We start from the raw sequence: 14422 nt of genomic DNA, 5'->3' as shown, positions 1-14422 counted from the left end.
AGGCTTGTCATTTTAATTAGGCAATTTAGATCATAATTAATTGGTTTAAATAAATCACAGTTAAGGCATTTGATTCATGCACCTTCCTGTTACATACCAATGAGTACAAAATTGCCAAATGCAAGGGGATTGGTCGCATTCTTGCAATTTGATGTGATTGATGCAACATTTTTATTAAATTTCCTAGATGTTCGAGCAAGTTTGTATTATCATTGTTGCATTGAGATGCCACTTTTTCATGTGATATTCATTTTTATAGTATACACTCTCTTCTTTGATTGACATATGACATACTATATGTTCCTATGAATAAAGTGTCTTTCAATATAACTACATAACTTTACACATTGCAAACAACTACTTGCACAATCAATTTATAGACACTACTCAAATCGAGAATTATATATATTATTTTGGCTTGTAGGAGAATCCAATTAACCTAAAAACTCTTATGTTTTTCAAGCCAATGTTTCCAATAAATCAAACAAAAATGCTTGATTTAATTTAGGTTCAATTTGCATCGATTTCCATTGGAACATTTTGAATGCACATATTACTTATGCTTGCAATTTTAGTCACTGGATGATAGTTTTACTTTTTGTTTGTTTACAATGTACATTGCCGCATCCATAAATTCATTTTACACAACAAAAAGGGTTGAAAACGAATTGCGTTATGGTGAAGCTCGAGCGTTAAAACATTAAAGGCACGCGTTCTAGTCTCTTCCAATGTGCTTTCAATTGCAAAAACTCACAAGTGGCAACTAGAGAAAAAAAAGGTTAATCATGGATGATAGATAAAAGTCTCCACTTTTATCATTGTGACAATAGACAATTACAATGAATGATCTTGACGTGAGCACCGTCGTCTTCTACTTGCGCTTGCCCTAGTACCCCACACGTGCATACACATATAACTTTTTAACACAAACATGTACCACAAACTCATTGCAAGCCTGCTGCACTCTCGCGCACATAAATTTCAGGGCACACGTGTAGCACAAAGCTTGTTCCGATTCCTCACACATAGCACTTGTGGAAGATATAGCTCGTCGTAGATCCTTGCACGTGTACACATAGAGAGCACGTGGCTGATGTTATCACTATCAGCACAAGCTGGGTCCAATTTCTCACACACAAACATTGTAGTAGAAGATTGGGAGGAGCTATTCACTTGGTTTAGGCATCCGGTTCGGAGAATCAGATTAACATAGCATAGACATGTGTTAATCCCATACACATCCATTGGAATTTGGGAGTGTATGTAATCAAAAGATAAGACCCATAAAAAAAAAACCACATTTTGTTATGGGAGGAGCATCCTAGCCAAATTTATTTGAAGAACACAATGACTTACATAGATAGATACCACCCATTTTTTGTGCGTAACAAGGAAGAATCAAAAAGCAAAAAGCGAAAAGCAAACAAAAAAAGCATCTAGTGAAAGCATATTCATGTTTATTGATGATGTTATTTAGGCGTAACAAATTATGTATATCCTCAGTTAGCTTGATTTAAAGGACATCATTTGGCACAAGGCTAGAGAGAGACAGAGACAGAGACAGAGACACAGAGAGAGGTCAGAGATTGGTGGAGGGGGAGGCATGTTGAGCCAATTCTGCCATAGCTCTGTTGCTACCTCTGCTTCATTGCTCTGTTCCTTGCGCTCTACAAACTCATCTTTCTCCAAATCCAATCACAACCCATTTCAATGGAGAAAAACCCAATTGCAAATCCAATGCCAAGTGTCCCCAAAAATGGCCAACAGCATAGAAAAAACCCCCACGGATTCTCCATTTGCGGTAGTGTTTGATAATGATTCAGATGAATCTCACACTATAATTCACATTACTGCCCCTGGAAAACCCGGCCTCCTTCAGCTTGTTGTCAGTGCAATGAAGGACCTTGGTCTTGACGTGGCTAAAGCTACAGTAGATTATGAGAATGGCTCACTTATTCAGAAATTCTGGGTCGATGAGCGAATTCAAGATTTGAAAGACATAAAAAACTTGCAAAAAGTGCTTCTAAATGCAATAATGCAACAGTCTCCTGTTCTGGAAAAACCGGCCAAGAGATTGCCTTCTAAATTGTATACCAAACAAGAGCTTTTGCCCAGTGAATTGGCAGAATTCCAAAAGAGAACCGATCTTATCTTTGGTCTCATGGATCAATACCTTAAGAATGATGTTTACTCTATTCAAAAGAGTATTATTGGCCATGTTGAGTACACCATTGCTAGGTCTCGGTTTCGATTCGATGACTTTGAAGCTTATCAGGTAACTTGTTGTCAATGCTGCATTTGTAAGACCAGTTCCCAAAAGGAAAAATAAAGAAAAATAAAAATGTTAGTTAGTTGAAAGCAGACTCCTAATCATTGGCAGTAAGAAGGATTATGAGCGTCCATCATATCACTTTGTTGAAATCAGACATGCCAATGCTTGATAGCAAGAAGGATTGCGGGTAGCCATCAAGAAATTGACATTGAGCAAACAACAAATGACACAAGAACTATCAGCAAATATCAAACAAAAGATCAATGTTCTTTTAAACCTCAAAACAATAACTGTATCTGAGTGCCCATGATTGAGCATAGGATCATAAAACTATGATATGTGGTAATATGTTTGATCTACTTTCATGGCATTCAAAATATTACTTCATTATCTTGGGCAAGGTAGTGCAAAACCATCAGAGACTTTGGTCTATTACTAGACAATGCAGATTATTTTGGTACACCGTCTGTATTTCTGTTTGCAGAATGAAGTAGTCCGCAAATCTCTAATGATGTGAGCCATCACCTAGTTTTGGCGATAGGGTTTCCCGTCATGTTATCAGACATTCAATCAGAAATTGTTAGCTTGGAATTTCTATTCTTGAAATTCCTCTGGATGATGAGTGACTTTAACTGGTTCCAAAGTAATTCTATGAAGCAGCCAGACCATGGATAGATTCAACATACAGCAGTGGCACTGTCCCCATATACTGATTATATATATGGATTAGTAAAATCTTCATCAGCAAGTTTTTTTGTTTGCTCTCTGAGTTCTATTGTAGCGACATTAAGTTTACTTTATCTTTCTTGTACGTTTGCACATTGAATCTGCATATAAAAGACAGTAAAATGTTTATTAATATTGACATCCGTATCTCCAGCTGCCTTCAATTTTGTTTTGTCTTTCTGGAATGTCTGCAACATTTGAGATCTAACAATAATTTCCCATGAATTGTATAATTCATTGCAACTATGACAAAACGTTCTGCCGTGAATTCGGGGCACAATGAAATGAGAACCGTTTTGTTTTCGTTATCTTCACATTTTTGCGACATCAGTTATCTTTCCCCCTTCAGAGACAACACAAACTTCCAATGAGCTAAATTAGTATATCTTCATGTACAGGCCACAGCTCGCAGTGCACGTGATCGCCTTTTAGAAAGTTGGAATGATACTCAACAATTTTTCAAAGACAAGGATCCAAAGCGAGTCTTCTACCTATCAATGGAGTTCCTTATGGGTTAGTGATGTCCCAACTTTGCTCTTTTCTGCTGTATAAGATTTCGTTTGATCACCTTTGAACATCTAATAGTTCATTTAGCCTCCCAGGGTCTTGTATGCAAATAGAACAACACAAAAGGAGTACCTTTCTAGTATAATCTTAGACATTCAATTAGAAATAATGGCCACTTCCCCTTCAGAATTTCATCCTTTTGAAAATATTATATTTTAATAAATGATATAGATGAAGTCAAGCTTATATGGTCGAAAAATGTTCATGATTTGGGAAGTTAAACCTGTTTTGAACTTGCTTTGATTACTAGGTCGTTCTTTATTGAATAGTGTCTATAATCTTGGCATCAAGGATCAATATTCTGAAGCATTGCAGCAACTGGGTTTTGACTTGGAGGTTCTAGCTGAGCAGGTTTTTCTGTTTGGCATCTTGCAAATTTATTTTATGCAAAGTGTTTTTCAAGTATCTTTTTTCTGAACTCAACTTGTGCTTGAGTTGGGTAGGAGATTGATGCGGCACTTGGGAATGGGGGCCTTGGACGATTGGCTGCGTGCTTTCTAGATTCATTTGCCACACAAGACTTGCCTGCTTGGGGGTACATGGGTCAATAATTCTATTTCTTGTAGTATGACATATTTCCAAGTTCAGATTTATAACATAAACTCTGTTCTTGTATACTTTTATCAGGTATGGCTTGCGCTATCAATATGGATTATTCCGCCAGAAAATTAAAGATGGTTTTCAACATGAGCAGCCTGATTTCCGGTTAAATTTTGGGAATCCTTGGGAGATTCAACGTGTGCATGTGTCATATCCTGTTCAGGTATGACAGTAATAGTCTTTTGAAGAGAAATAGCATGAATTATATCAATTGAATTCCCTCCCCTTTATTTATACATATCTTAATTAAAGGCCACAAAAAAATTATATTTTGGAATGTTGATGTCATATTTCTTTGCAAAGTTTCTATTAAATTATGATCTTTAAGATGCATTAAAACATAAACGTTAATGTGTGAGGGTTAACATTCCTCGTTGCAATAGTGCCAATGATGTCCATTTTGTTTATTTCTATGAATATGTCGTGGGAAAATGTGTGAAGAATAGCAAACCTAAAAGTTGTACAGGATGTCAGCTATTTTGTGAAATATAGCATAGGGCTTTCATCTGGGTTTATGGATTTATAAATGTCACTGAAACTATTTTTCCAATGCAACTGAATACCTGGGTTTTGTGACGAGCTGCCTAGAATCCCCAAACTGCTAAATGAAAATCTCTTTTAACTCCATATCACATGTTTATGATTGTCACATTTTTTTCCAAGCAAAGACAGAGGAATACATTTCTTATCTCTCCCCCTCCTTTTGCTTCACATTATTCCATTTTTAACCCTTGGATTCTTGGAATTTCTTAGGCTGGGGTAAGGTTTAGGTTGGTATAACTTTTTTTGTTCTGTCATCCAAATTTCTAATTTAAAAAACCAGGCAGTGAACTAGAATAGAGTTAGATTCATGTTCTTTTGCATTATCTAACCAATTGGGCAATATGTTGGGTTGGCAGTTCTATGGAAAAGTGGAGGAGGAGACAAGGAATGGAAAGAAACACTATAATTGGATACCTGATGAGATGGTTTGGACATTAGATTGAGAAGTCTTCTTCTTATTTTTTCTCGAATGATATTAAATGGATTCTATTGTCGTAAAGGTAACAAAGAAGAATAGATGATAACTTATGAGTGGTACTGCTGTAGGTTGAAGCGGTTGCATATGATAATCCAATACCTGGTTATGATACAAATAACACTATCAATCTTCGGTTATGGTCAGCAAAGCCAAGCAGCGGATTTGATCTGGTATTCCTGCATAGAATGCTATTAGTATTCTTTTTGATTTCGCTTTAGAATGTGTGCACTTGAACATATCCACATGCTAATCGTCTTCCAAAATCCATGATTTGCATATTGATTTCTGTATAGGAAGCATTCAATACTGGAGATTATGTAAATGCTATCCTTAGCAAGCAGAGGGTGGAAGCAATCAGTAGCATTCTTTACCCTGATGATCGCACATATCAGGTAATGCTAATGCACAGTTGGAAAATTATACAACTTTAATCTGCTTTTTGAAATAAAATAAAAAACTTTATTGCTTTTGTATTTAATATATCCACGTGATTGCAATGCTCAACATGTCACTACAGAATTATCGATCTGGTGGATATCTCAACTAACATGTTTAAAAATGGTTGGAAAAATTGTGAAGTATCTCTCACACATGAGGTATATAACCCTACAAGAAAAAAGAGATGCATGTAGTGTTGTGACAAGTAACCTCACAAACCATTTTATGAGATATGATTCAATACCTTATATGAGAGACCACACTCAGGTTTTATCAAAGGTTCTCTATTGGAACTCCCGGTTTAATGCAAAGTAGAGTATGAGGCCTCTGTCAATATGGTGGTCACCATGCCCACATGTAGCTATGTATCCATGCATGTGCCCACACATTGGCACCCATAATAAACTCTACACACATGTAGCACCACACAAACAATAGATTGACCCATACACTCTCCCATACATGTGCTCAGGAGTTGATGTAACCATAATGCACTTTGCATTCATATTCCTGCATCAGGACTATCATGGTTCTCACATAGAATCTCTTAAGCCAACTTATTCCTACTGCTGCCACATAGATCTTTGCCTGAAATAGATCTGGGTTGGAAATCCTACATAAACCCTCTTTAATGGCTTAAACACTGAATGAATACTAACGATTTGTCTGTCCGCTAAGAATTGTTGGATTTCTGGCAGTATCATATCATATTATGATGGGCTAGAAAATTTTTGTGCCCATACAATCATGCACACATACTTATATCTGAAGGTTATGATAAACTTTCACTTCCACATGCTTCAGCACCAGGCTGTAACAGGGGATGATGCATGGGGACACGCTGTTGGAAGTATAGCTAATATATAAGCTCTAAAGCTGCTTGGGCGAAGCAAAACAGAATATGGAATTCGTCCGCGGAATGTTGTAGATGCATCCATAAAATTTCTTTGAGGATCTCTAAACTAATTGTCAATACATAATGCAGTAACCAGTTCAAGTTTGGACAAAAGAAGAAGCTATTCCACTTTTTCTTAGAAGCAAAATATCCTAGTCAATGCCCATCCTGGATTGTTATGGGCATGATCATAATTCATCCCGTTGTAAGTTGTACCGTAGTATTCTATACACGAGGATAAAGTGTGAGGGTTAATTGAGAGAGTAAAGAAGGGATGTTTACTTTTAATCCTAGGAATTGAGACAACCCATAATGGTCAAGTGTGAACTTGCCTGGGGGCCTTAGGTCTGGCTATAAATATGAGGCCTAGCTACCCCCATGAGGCACATCATTTTGACTACGTTGAGACTGTGATCGTGTGGTGAACAAACTCTTGTAGCAAGTGCGCCAATACCAGGTACGATTCGATGCCATGGCTGTGGTATGGACGCCGATCAAGTCTCGAGTCAGTCTTGATCCCTTCACTCGAGGGTGGTTGGGTGGATCGGCACCCTTCTTTCTCTCTCTTTCTCTAACATGCTTACATTATATTTCTTTATTTCATGGTTACATTAGGATTAAGCTCTAACATGGATCATAAGGCCCATAACATGTAATATCTGTCCTCATAGTCAATCAACTGTGTGGCAATTGACTCAGACACAAAGAAGCTGATTAATTGTATCCAAAGATCCAACATAAAACTAAAACTGATTTGAAATTGTATGCTATGCATGAAAATGCCAATGCATTATTTAACATTTGCAACAATATACAAGGTGTGCCCACAAAAACTGCTCAAAAGCATTTTCCCGTAAATAGGAAATAGTAGGCCCTCTGCGTTCATACTAGAGAAAGTCTAAAGATCCGGCAGAGATAGAACAGTAACCTCCACATCCTCTTGTGCCTTGATAGAGGGATAGGGAATGTATAGACTGGACTAAGAAGAAGAAAGCTGAGGAGAAGAACTCAAGGCAATGATTCCAAACATACCCAAACCATTTCATGACCTTTAAGACAAGAATTGTAAGAAAGAACACATCCACTCAACATAGAACATTGACTGAACCACTGGCATCAAAAGGAGCTTTTTGTACTTTGATGAGATCACTAAATCATAGAAAAACAACAGATGGAACTCAATCATTGAAGTTGATATAGACCATTCACCATAGTCACCATCTTTTTATTGCTCGTTCATTGCAAGTCATTTCTCCAAATCTCTTAGCTTGGTTCTAGACTCAACATCATAAGTTGCAATGTCTGTATAATAATGTTGCAGCTTGCTATTTTGTACTACAATACTAAAGTTTGCTAGCTTTGATCATTAAAGGGGAAGGAGCTGCGATTGAAGCAACAGTATTTCTTTGTTTCGGCCTCTCTCCAAGATATTATAAGACGGTTCAAGGACTATCATTCTGATTTCGAGGAATTTCCAGATAAGGTATCTAATTTGACTAGTCTTCTACTTGAGTATTATACTTTGGGTGATACCTCATCATTATTGATTAAATTCATCTTGGTGCTTTTTCCTGTTACAGATTGCATTACATTTGAATGACACTCATCCATCCATTGCAGTAGTAGAGCTGATGCGAATGCTTATCGATGAAGAGAATTTGGTTTGGCAAAATGCTTGGAACATTGTGACCAGAGTTTTCTCATACACAAATCATGCTATCGCACCAGATGGACTAGAGAAATGGCCAGTGGAGCTGATGGGAAGTCTATTGCCTCGCCACCTTCAAGTAAGCATGTGTCAATACATTATTTTATTTCCATCTTGTTTATTTTAGTGAAGCTTCCATGAAGTGGTTGGCCTTGAAAATATTGGTCTATATGGTTATCAAAAGTTTTGCTTGCACTTTTAATCAAATGATGCTATTGCTGACAAGATTGCATACAGGTTTAAACATGCCTAGGGTATGAGATTTCAGATCAGCTATCATCACAAATGGGTTTCTAATTATGATAATAGTTTGACGATTTTTGTTACCTCTGTATGTAGTAGTAATAACGCTGAAATGAGAGGTTGTTAATGGATTTTCTAAAAAGGAATTTCTTGAGTTGAGACAAACTTTATTTAGGCTCAATACAGCATCTCAAGTTTTTCGTGAGTAAATATTATCTTTGGGTGCGCGACTGAAATATTTTTTATTATTGGCCCAACATGATTATGGCTGCCAAACCTCTGTCTCCTGCACTCTAAACACCTGTAGTATTTTGTCAGATCTCATAGGCCATTGTAGTCTTTTAGAGAGTTTAATTCCATTAATTTTTGTATGAAAGTTGTACCTTAGTGTTAAGATAAGGTTTTGCTAACCAATGCATCTGTGATGCTCATCTCCATATACACACCAACTGATATTCAGCTGAACAATCGGGCTTTCCAAAGGGGTTCACAACTTTGGATCACATATTGACCATCTTAGTCCTTATCTAGGAGGGCAGAGTCCAAAGAGGATTTATTGCTGCTTTCTGGATTTCCGAAATGCCTTTGATACTATATTGTGAGACACCCTAAAAGTGTTCTCACATTAGAAAACTCCTGACTTGGATGTTGTATCACATAGCTCTTTGATAATTTTGTTCAGAGCCTACTCCAGGGTAACTTCTACATTTACTTACTAGTTCACAGAGCTTTGATGAGATATCGTATCATGATTGTAACACTTGTGGGTCTGAATAGGTTAGTTTGTCCTATTTAGAGATGTTCTTTCTTTCTAAATAATGTTGAATAATGAACCGAACACATTATTTGATTATCTCAACTTTCAAGAAGATGACAGATTTCTATTTCTGCATTTAATTAAGTTTTGTTCTGCAAATGGCAGAAGTTATTCTGGTTTAACTGGGATATTTTGTTATACAATATTTATGAGTATACTACAGGTACATGTATCATGTTAAGTAGTGGGGATCCTGTGTTTTCTATTGCCCTTCGTAACTATTATGATTTAATTGTTGAAGTTTTTTGCTCCATGTTCCTTGGTTTTCTGCAACATATCGAAATTGAAATCGTCATTCATTTTCTCACTTCGGACATCTATTGCTCAAATGTTTTTTGTTTTGCTATTCTGTAGATAATCTACAAGATCAATGATATGTTCATTGATGAAGTTAAGAAAAAAGTTGGATCTGATTTTGATCGTTTGGCTCGACTATCCATTGTTGAGGAAGACTCCACAAAGGTTAGTTTTGTTATGGATGGTATTCTAGAATTAATTCTTCCATACTAAGGTGATTAGTCCACACAATGCAGATGATCAGAATGGCAAATTTGGCTGTTGTAGCTTCTCACACAGTAAATGGCGTTTCCCAAATGCATTCTGCATATGTAAAATCTGTACTTCTGAAGGTAACAGACAATCATGTAAACTTCGTAGCTGCCATTGTGCATTCATTTCTGAAGGTTCAACTAGATAGTTAGCCAGTACTGTCTTTGTCTCATGATTTGCAGGACTTCTATGGCATCTGGCCCCACAAATTTCAGAACAAAACAAATGGTGTCACACAGGTTAGCTGTCAGCTACTAAAGTATGTATTAAAAATATCTGTGAGTCATTGGGAATTATAGTTGTACATTTCAATATAAATTGTAAGAGCAGTATAGATGAAATTCTTAGAGAATCTGAATGGTTCTCATTCTTGTGTAAAACTTGAAATTCTTAATTTGAAAAACTTTGTATGGTTCTCACATTTATGCATCGTAACCTTTTCAGGTAGCCCGCATGCACTATTCTGTAATTTAATTTCACAGTTATTTCTTAACGTCTTAATTTATCTGATTTGGCATACATAGCTGCCATCAAGGTTGAAATTCTGGTGTCTGAGTCTAAAACATTTTGATGAACTGTTTTATGTCCTTTTCCAGCGCCGATGGCTCGCATTTGGAAACCCTGCACTTAGGGATGTAATAACAAAATGGCTTGGTACAGAGGCATGGATAAAGGATCTGGATATTGTGGCTGGACTGTGCCAACATGCAAGCAATTCAGAACTTCAGAAAGAATGGAATGAGGTTTGCGTTCTCTTCGAACATTATTTTAGTATCCTTCTGAAATATACAAAAATACAAATCTGTTATTTTCTGTTCTTATGATTTTGAGGGTGCAGGCTCGCCGAGAAAACAAGAGAAGACTGGCTCAGTACATAAATACAATAAGCGGTGTTAAGGTACTCAAACCACAGCTCTACTGAAAACAAAAGAAGCTACCTCCTCCTGTGCAATATTTAGGAATTTCTGTACAGGAAATCCTTGAAAGGAGATAAATTTGTAGAAGTTCCTGAGCAGTTTACAGGTTCTTATTACAAGTAAAAAAATGCAGATTAGTGTGGATGCAATGTTTGATGCCCAAGTTAAGAGGATACATGAATACAAAAGACAGTTTCTGAACTTGCTTAGCATCATTCATCGATATGACTGCATTAAGGTGTGGAATTTTAAACCATCTAGAGGCAATATCAAAGTTCTCTAATGAAAACATAATCACATTGTTATATCTTCATTATTTTAATTCCATTTTCTTTCAGAATATGCCAGCTAGTGAAAGGAGGAAAGTTGTGCCACGTGTACACATATTTGCAGGGAAGGCAGCACCAGGATATGAATATGCAAAGCAGATAATTAAGCTTGTTCATGCTGTTGGAGAAAAAGTAAATAATAATCCGGATGTTGGAGATCTTCTCAAAGTGGTTAGTAAATTACTATGTGACTTTGCATAAAAAGTTTGATGTACATTTTGTAATTTATACCATTTCGAATTGTTGGTAATCTCTTTCTGATAATACAGGTGTTTATTCCAGATTACAATGTTTCTGTGGCAGAATTGATCATTCCTGCATGCGATCTCTCTCAACATATTAGGTTAGTTATAGAGAATACCGTGTGGGTTACAAAGATTGTTTGTCCAGCAATGTATTAATCCCTCAGTTACAATTTACAGAGGAATATCTCCAAACAAAGCCTTTTGCAATTCTTACCAGCGTCTGTTGAAGCTGATATATTTATTTATCAAGATTCAAAACTCTAATAAATTTTAAAGTCCCTGCATATAAACTAAGAAACTTCAAGAGAAAAGATGATTTGGTTGGTATTTTTGGAGTCTGACCTCGCAAGGATGTTAATGTATCTACTTTATATTACTGTATGTGAGGAACAACAGCTATAATAAAATTGTCTCTCCTCTTGGAAACTAGGTTTTAGTTGTGCTCACTTTAGTGTGAAGTCTCGAGGCATGATTAATGATTCATTTCTAATTCATGTGCAATTTCACGTACAGCACACCAGGAAATGAAGCATCAGGGACTGGGAACATGAAGTTTGCGATGAATGGATGCCTGATCTTGGGCACGCTAGATGGTGCAAACACAGAAATACGAGATGAAATTGGACATGAAAACATGGTTTGTGTTTTTTATTCAATAGTCCTTCTATTCAGGTTTTGTAAAAAAGATCTAACACATGTCCATGTTTTGGTTTTTGTAAAAAAGATCTAACACATGTCCATGTGTTGGTTTTTGTAAAAGATCTAACCCATGTACACGTGTTGTTTTGTCATGAATGTACAGTTTTTTGCTATTTTTAATCTGCACATAGCCAAGTTTACAAGATTGGAAAAACGAAATGTCATATTGACAATGTGCTCTTGGAAGTTGGCGATTGCAAACAGAACTTATATTGTTCTTGTCCATTTCCTTTGTGTTGTTCTTCCTCATCAGACAGTATTTTCAGATGTACCCCCAATCAACATTGGGTCTCATTGCCCTCTTTGGCTCCTTAGAGATGTTGAACATTGATCTGATTTACTTATCTCTACAATTAGATTGACAAAAGCATTACAAAATCAATGTGTTCCTACTCTCATTGCAGTATTGTTTTCACGTCTAACCGTAGATAGTTTCTATCTTTGGTTGTGTAGGCTAAATTTTGCAACAGCATACAGTCAGACAGAATAAGCTAGAATCTACTGTGAATGTAACATTGTTTTTCTCCGCAATGGAATAGTTGTGTTAATATAGGTATATTATTAGTAATTAAAAGCGTATCTAGGTTACATAATAGTCATTGTGTTTATGCTTGCAGTTCACATTTGGCATGACGGTGGAAGATGTACCTCGTGTTAGAGCAGAGCGTCGCAATTTCCAGCCTCCTCGTGAATTTCAACGAGTTTTAGGGTAGGGAGAACTTCTAATTTCAAAAGATTTTGGTCATTCTTAATTGTTTGAGAGCTTTAGTATTAGCTTTTTGTTGTTTTCTTTAGTATGATCCGAAATGGATATTTTGGGTTTGAAGATTATTTCAAGTCTTTATGTGATTCTATTGATGGAGAGGAAGGAGACTTTTATCTTCTCGGAAATGATTTTGCACCATATCTTGAAGCACAGGTATCTCTCTCTCTCTCTCTTAAAAGACGTTAATATATATATATATATATATATATATATTTCTTTCTTTCTCTCTCTCTCTCTCGTAATATTTCAACATCATTGATAACAGATGGTTCAATCATAATATATGGAAAATAAGTGGTCACCATTGGGAGGCCTTCTCATTAATTAATGTCTCCAAACACATTTTCTTTGTGTATTCCACGATATTCTTGATATTTCCTCGGAAACATTGCATCGTGTTTCTTTATTTTTGTTTATTTCCACTTCTTGCAAGGGCATGCATGATAGATTTTATATGTGTCTGTATCAATTCTAAACATCAGACTAAAGCTTGCTTTCTCTGAATTTCTACTGCATTTGTGAGTTTTTCCCATCACTTGATTTTCTGAAGCAATAAACAACCGTCATATAAGGAATTTCTCATCTGACATTAAGTGGTAATTTTTCTATACATTTTTCGGATCAAGTGGCACCTTTACTCCATGCGCACATAATACATCCAATGTAACAACGAATATTTTTTGAGCTAAATTTATGATGGGTATTATTGTTAGGCTGCTGTTGATAAAGCATTTGTGGATAAGAAGAAATGGACTCAAATGAGCATTCTTAGCACTGCCAACTCTGGGAAGTTTAGCAGTGACAAGGTGGTCTCCGAATATGCAGAGCAAATATGGAGAATTAAACCCTGCAAGAGGCCTGTCTGATGTAAAAATATGTCACAAATTCCTTGTTTGATGTGCTGCTCTTTGTCTGAAAGATGAGTAATAATACTTGTTGCTGCATTGTATTATCTTCTGGATCATGATATCATTATTTTGTACTATCTTCTTAATCATGATATCATTATTTTTCACAAAGATATCATTGTTTTGTGTAAAAGATTTTACAAAATTTTCATCTATGAGCAATCTAATAATCATCTTTTTCGCTTCACCAACCTCACATGGCTCTGTTAGACTGCCTCATCGCGTTTCCTTCCAATGCCATTTCATTACTTATCCTACGTGGAGTACCCCAACGATCTTTATAACTACTTGTGAATTACATTCGAGAAATTGCCTCCATCTTATGTATATTGAGGATATGAAGATCATCGATAATGAAATACTACGCTCTCCTATTCATAAATATGATAAAACAAATGGAAAACAAGCGCACACACACATATGCATGCATACATACATCCATTATGTGGCCTACTATTGTGTTCAACAATGAATAAATGAGGTGTGTTTGTTTGGCATTCACATCATTTCATGTATGATAATCACATATATGCATTCTTCGATTTTGTTCAAGAAATGCCAAAGCATTGATTGGCTATCACCTTCAAACTGGCCTATTGAAGCACAAATTTTCATCCAACACATGAATAAGTCATGATATCATTAGTTTTCTTCGAATCACAAAACTGATGGATAGGCATAGAATGATTGAAAATAGATTGCCACCAATGAGTGGGAAGGCA

The 14422-nt window shown here is 36.2% G+C and overlaps 1 protein-coding gene across 2 annotated transcripts; it reads left to right on the top strand.

Moving 5' to 3' along the window:
- Window positions 1-1545: 1545 nt before the first annotated feature.
- On the top strand, window positions 1546-13726 carry LOC147856189 (uncharacterized). 2 transcript variants are annotated; one of them, XM_087329215.1, is made up of 22 exons: window positions 1548-2275; window positions 3397-3511; window positions 3816-3916; window positions 4009-4100; window positions 4193-4328; window positions 5065-5133; window positions 5255-5356; window positions 5480-5578; window positions 7892-8002; window positions 8100-8306; window positions 9642-9749; window positions 9821-9916; window positions 10019-10075; window positions 10433-10579; window positions 10675-10734; window positions 10887-10991; window positions 11092-11253; window positions 11352-11425; window positions 11841-11964; window positions 12644-12735; window positions 12822-12945; window positions 13506-13726. In XM_087329215.1, exons 1-22 carry the CDS (start codon window positions 1604-1606, stop codon window positions 13656-13658), a joined length of 3006 nt encoding a protein of 1001 aa, XP_087185341.1. In that variant the 5' UTR covers window positions 1548-1603; the 3' UTR covers window positions 13659-13726. The 2 variants fall into 2 exon arrangements, with proteins under 2 accessions (XP_087185342.1, XP_087185341.1); XM_087329216.1 differs by lacking the exons at window positions 11841-11964; window positions 12644-12735; window positions 12822-12945; window positions 13506-13726 and adding an exon at window positions 11664-11700 and having other exon boundaries at window positions 1546-2275; window positions 11352-11476.
- Window positions 13727-14422: the final 696 nt, after the last annotated feature.

Source organism: Azolla caroliniana, unplaced genomic scaffold, assembly GCF_043228905.1.
Source record: "Azolla caroliniana isolate FFs.n. ecotype wild unplaced genomic scaffold, voAzoCaro1.0.p SCAF_13, whole genome shotgun sequence".
NCBI lineage: Eukaryota > Viridiplantae > Streptophyta > Polypodiopsida > Salviniales > Salviniaceae > Azolla > Azolla caroliniana.
This window is presented reverse-complemented; position numbering and strand designations above follow the sequence as displayed.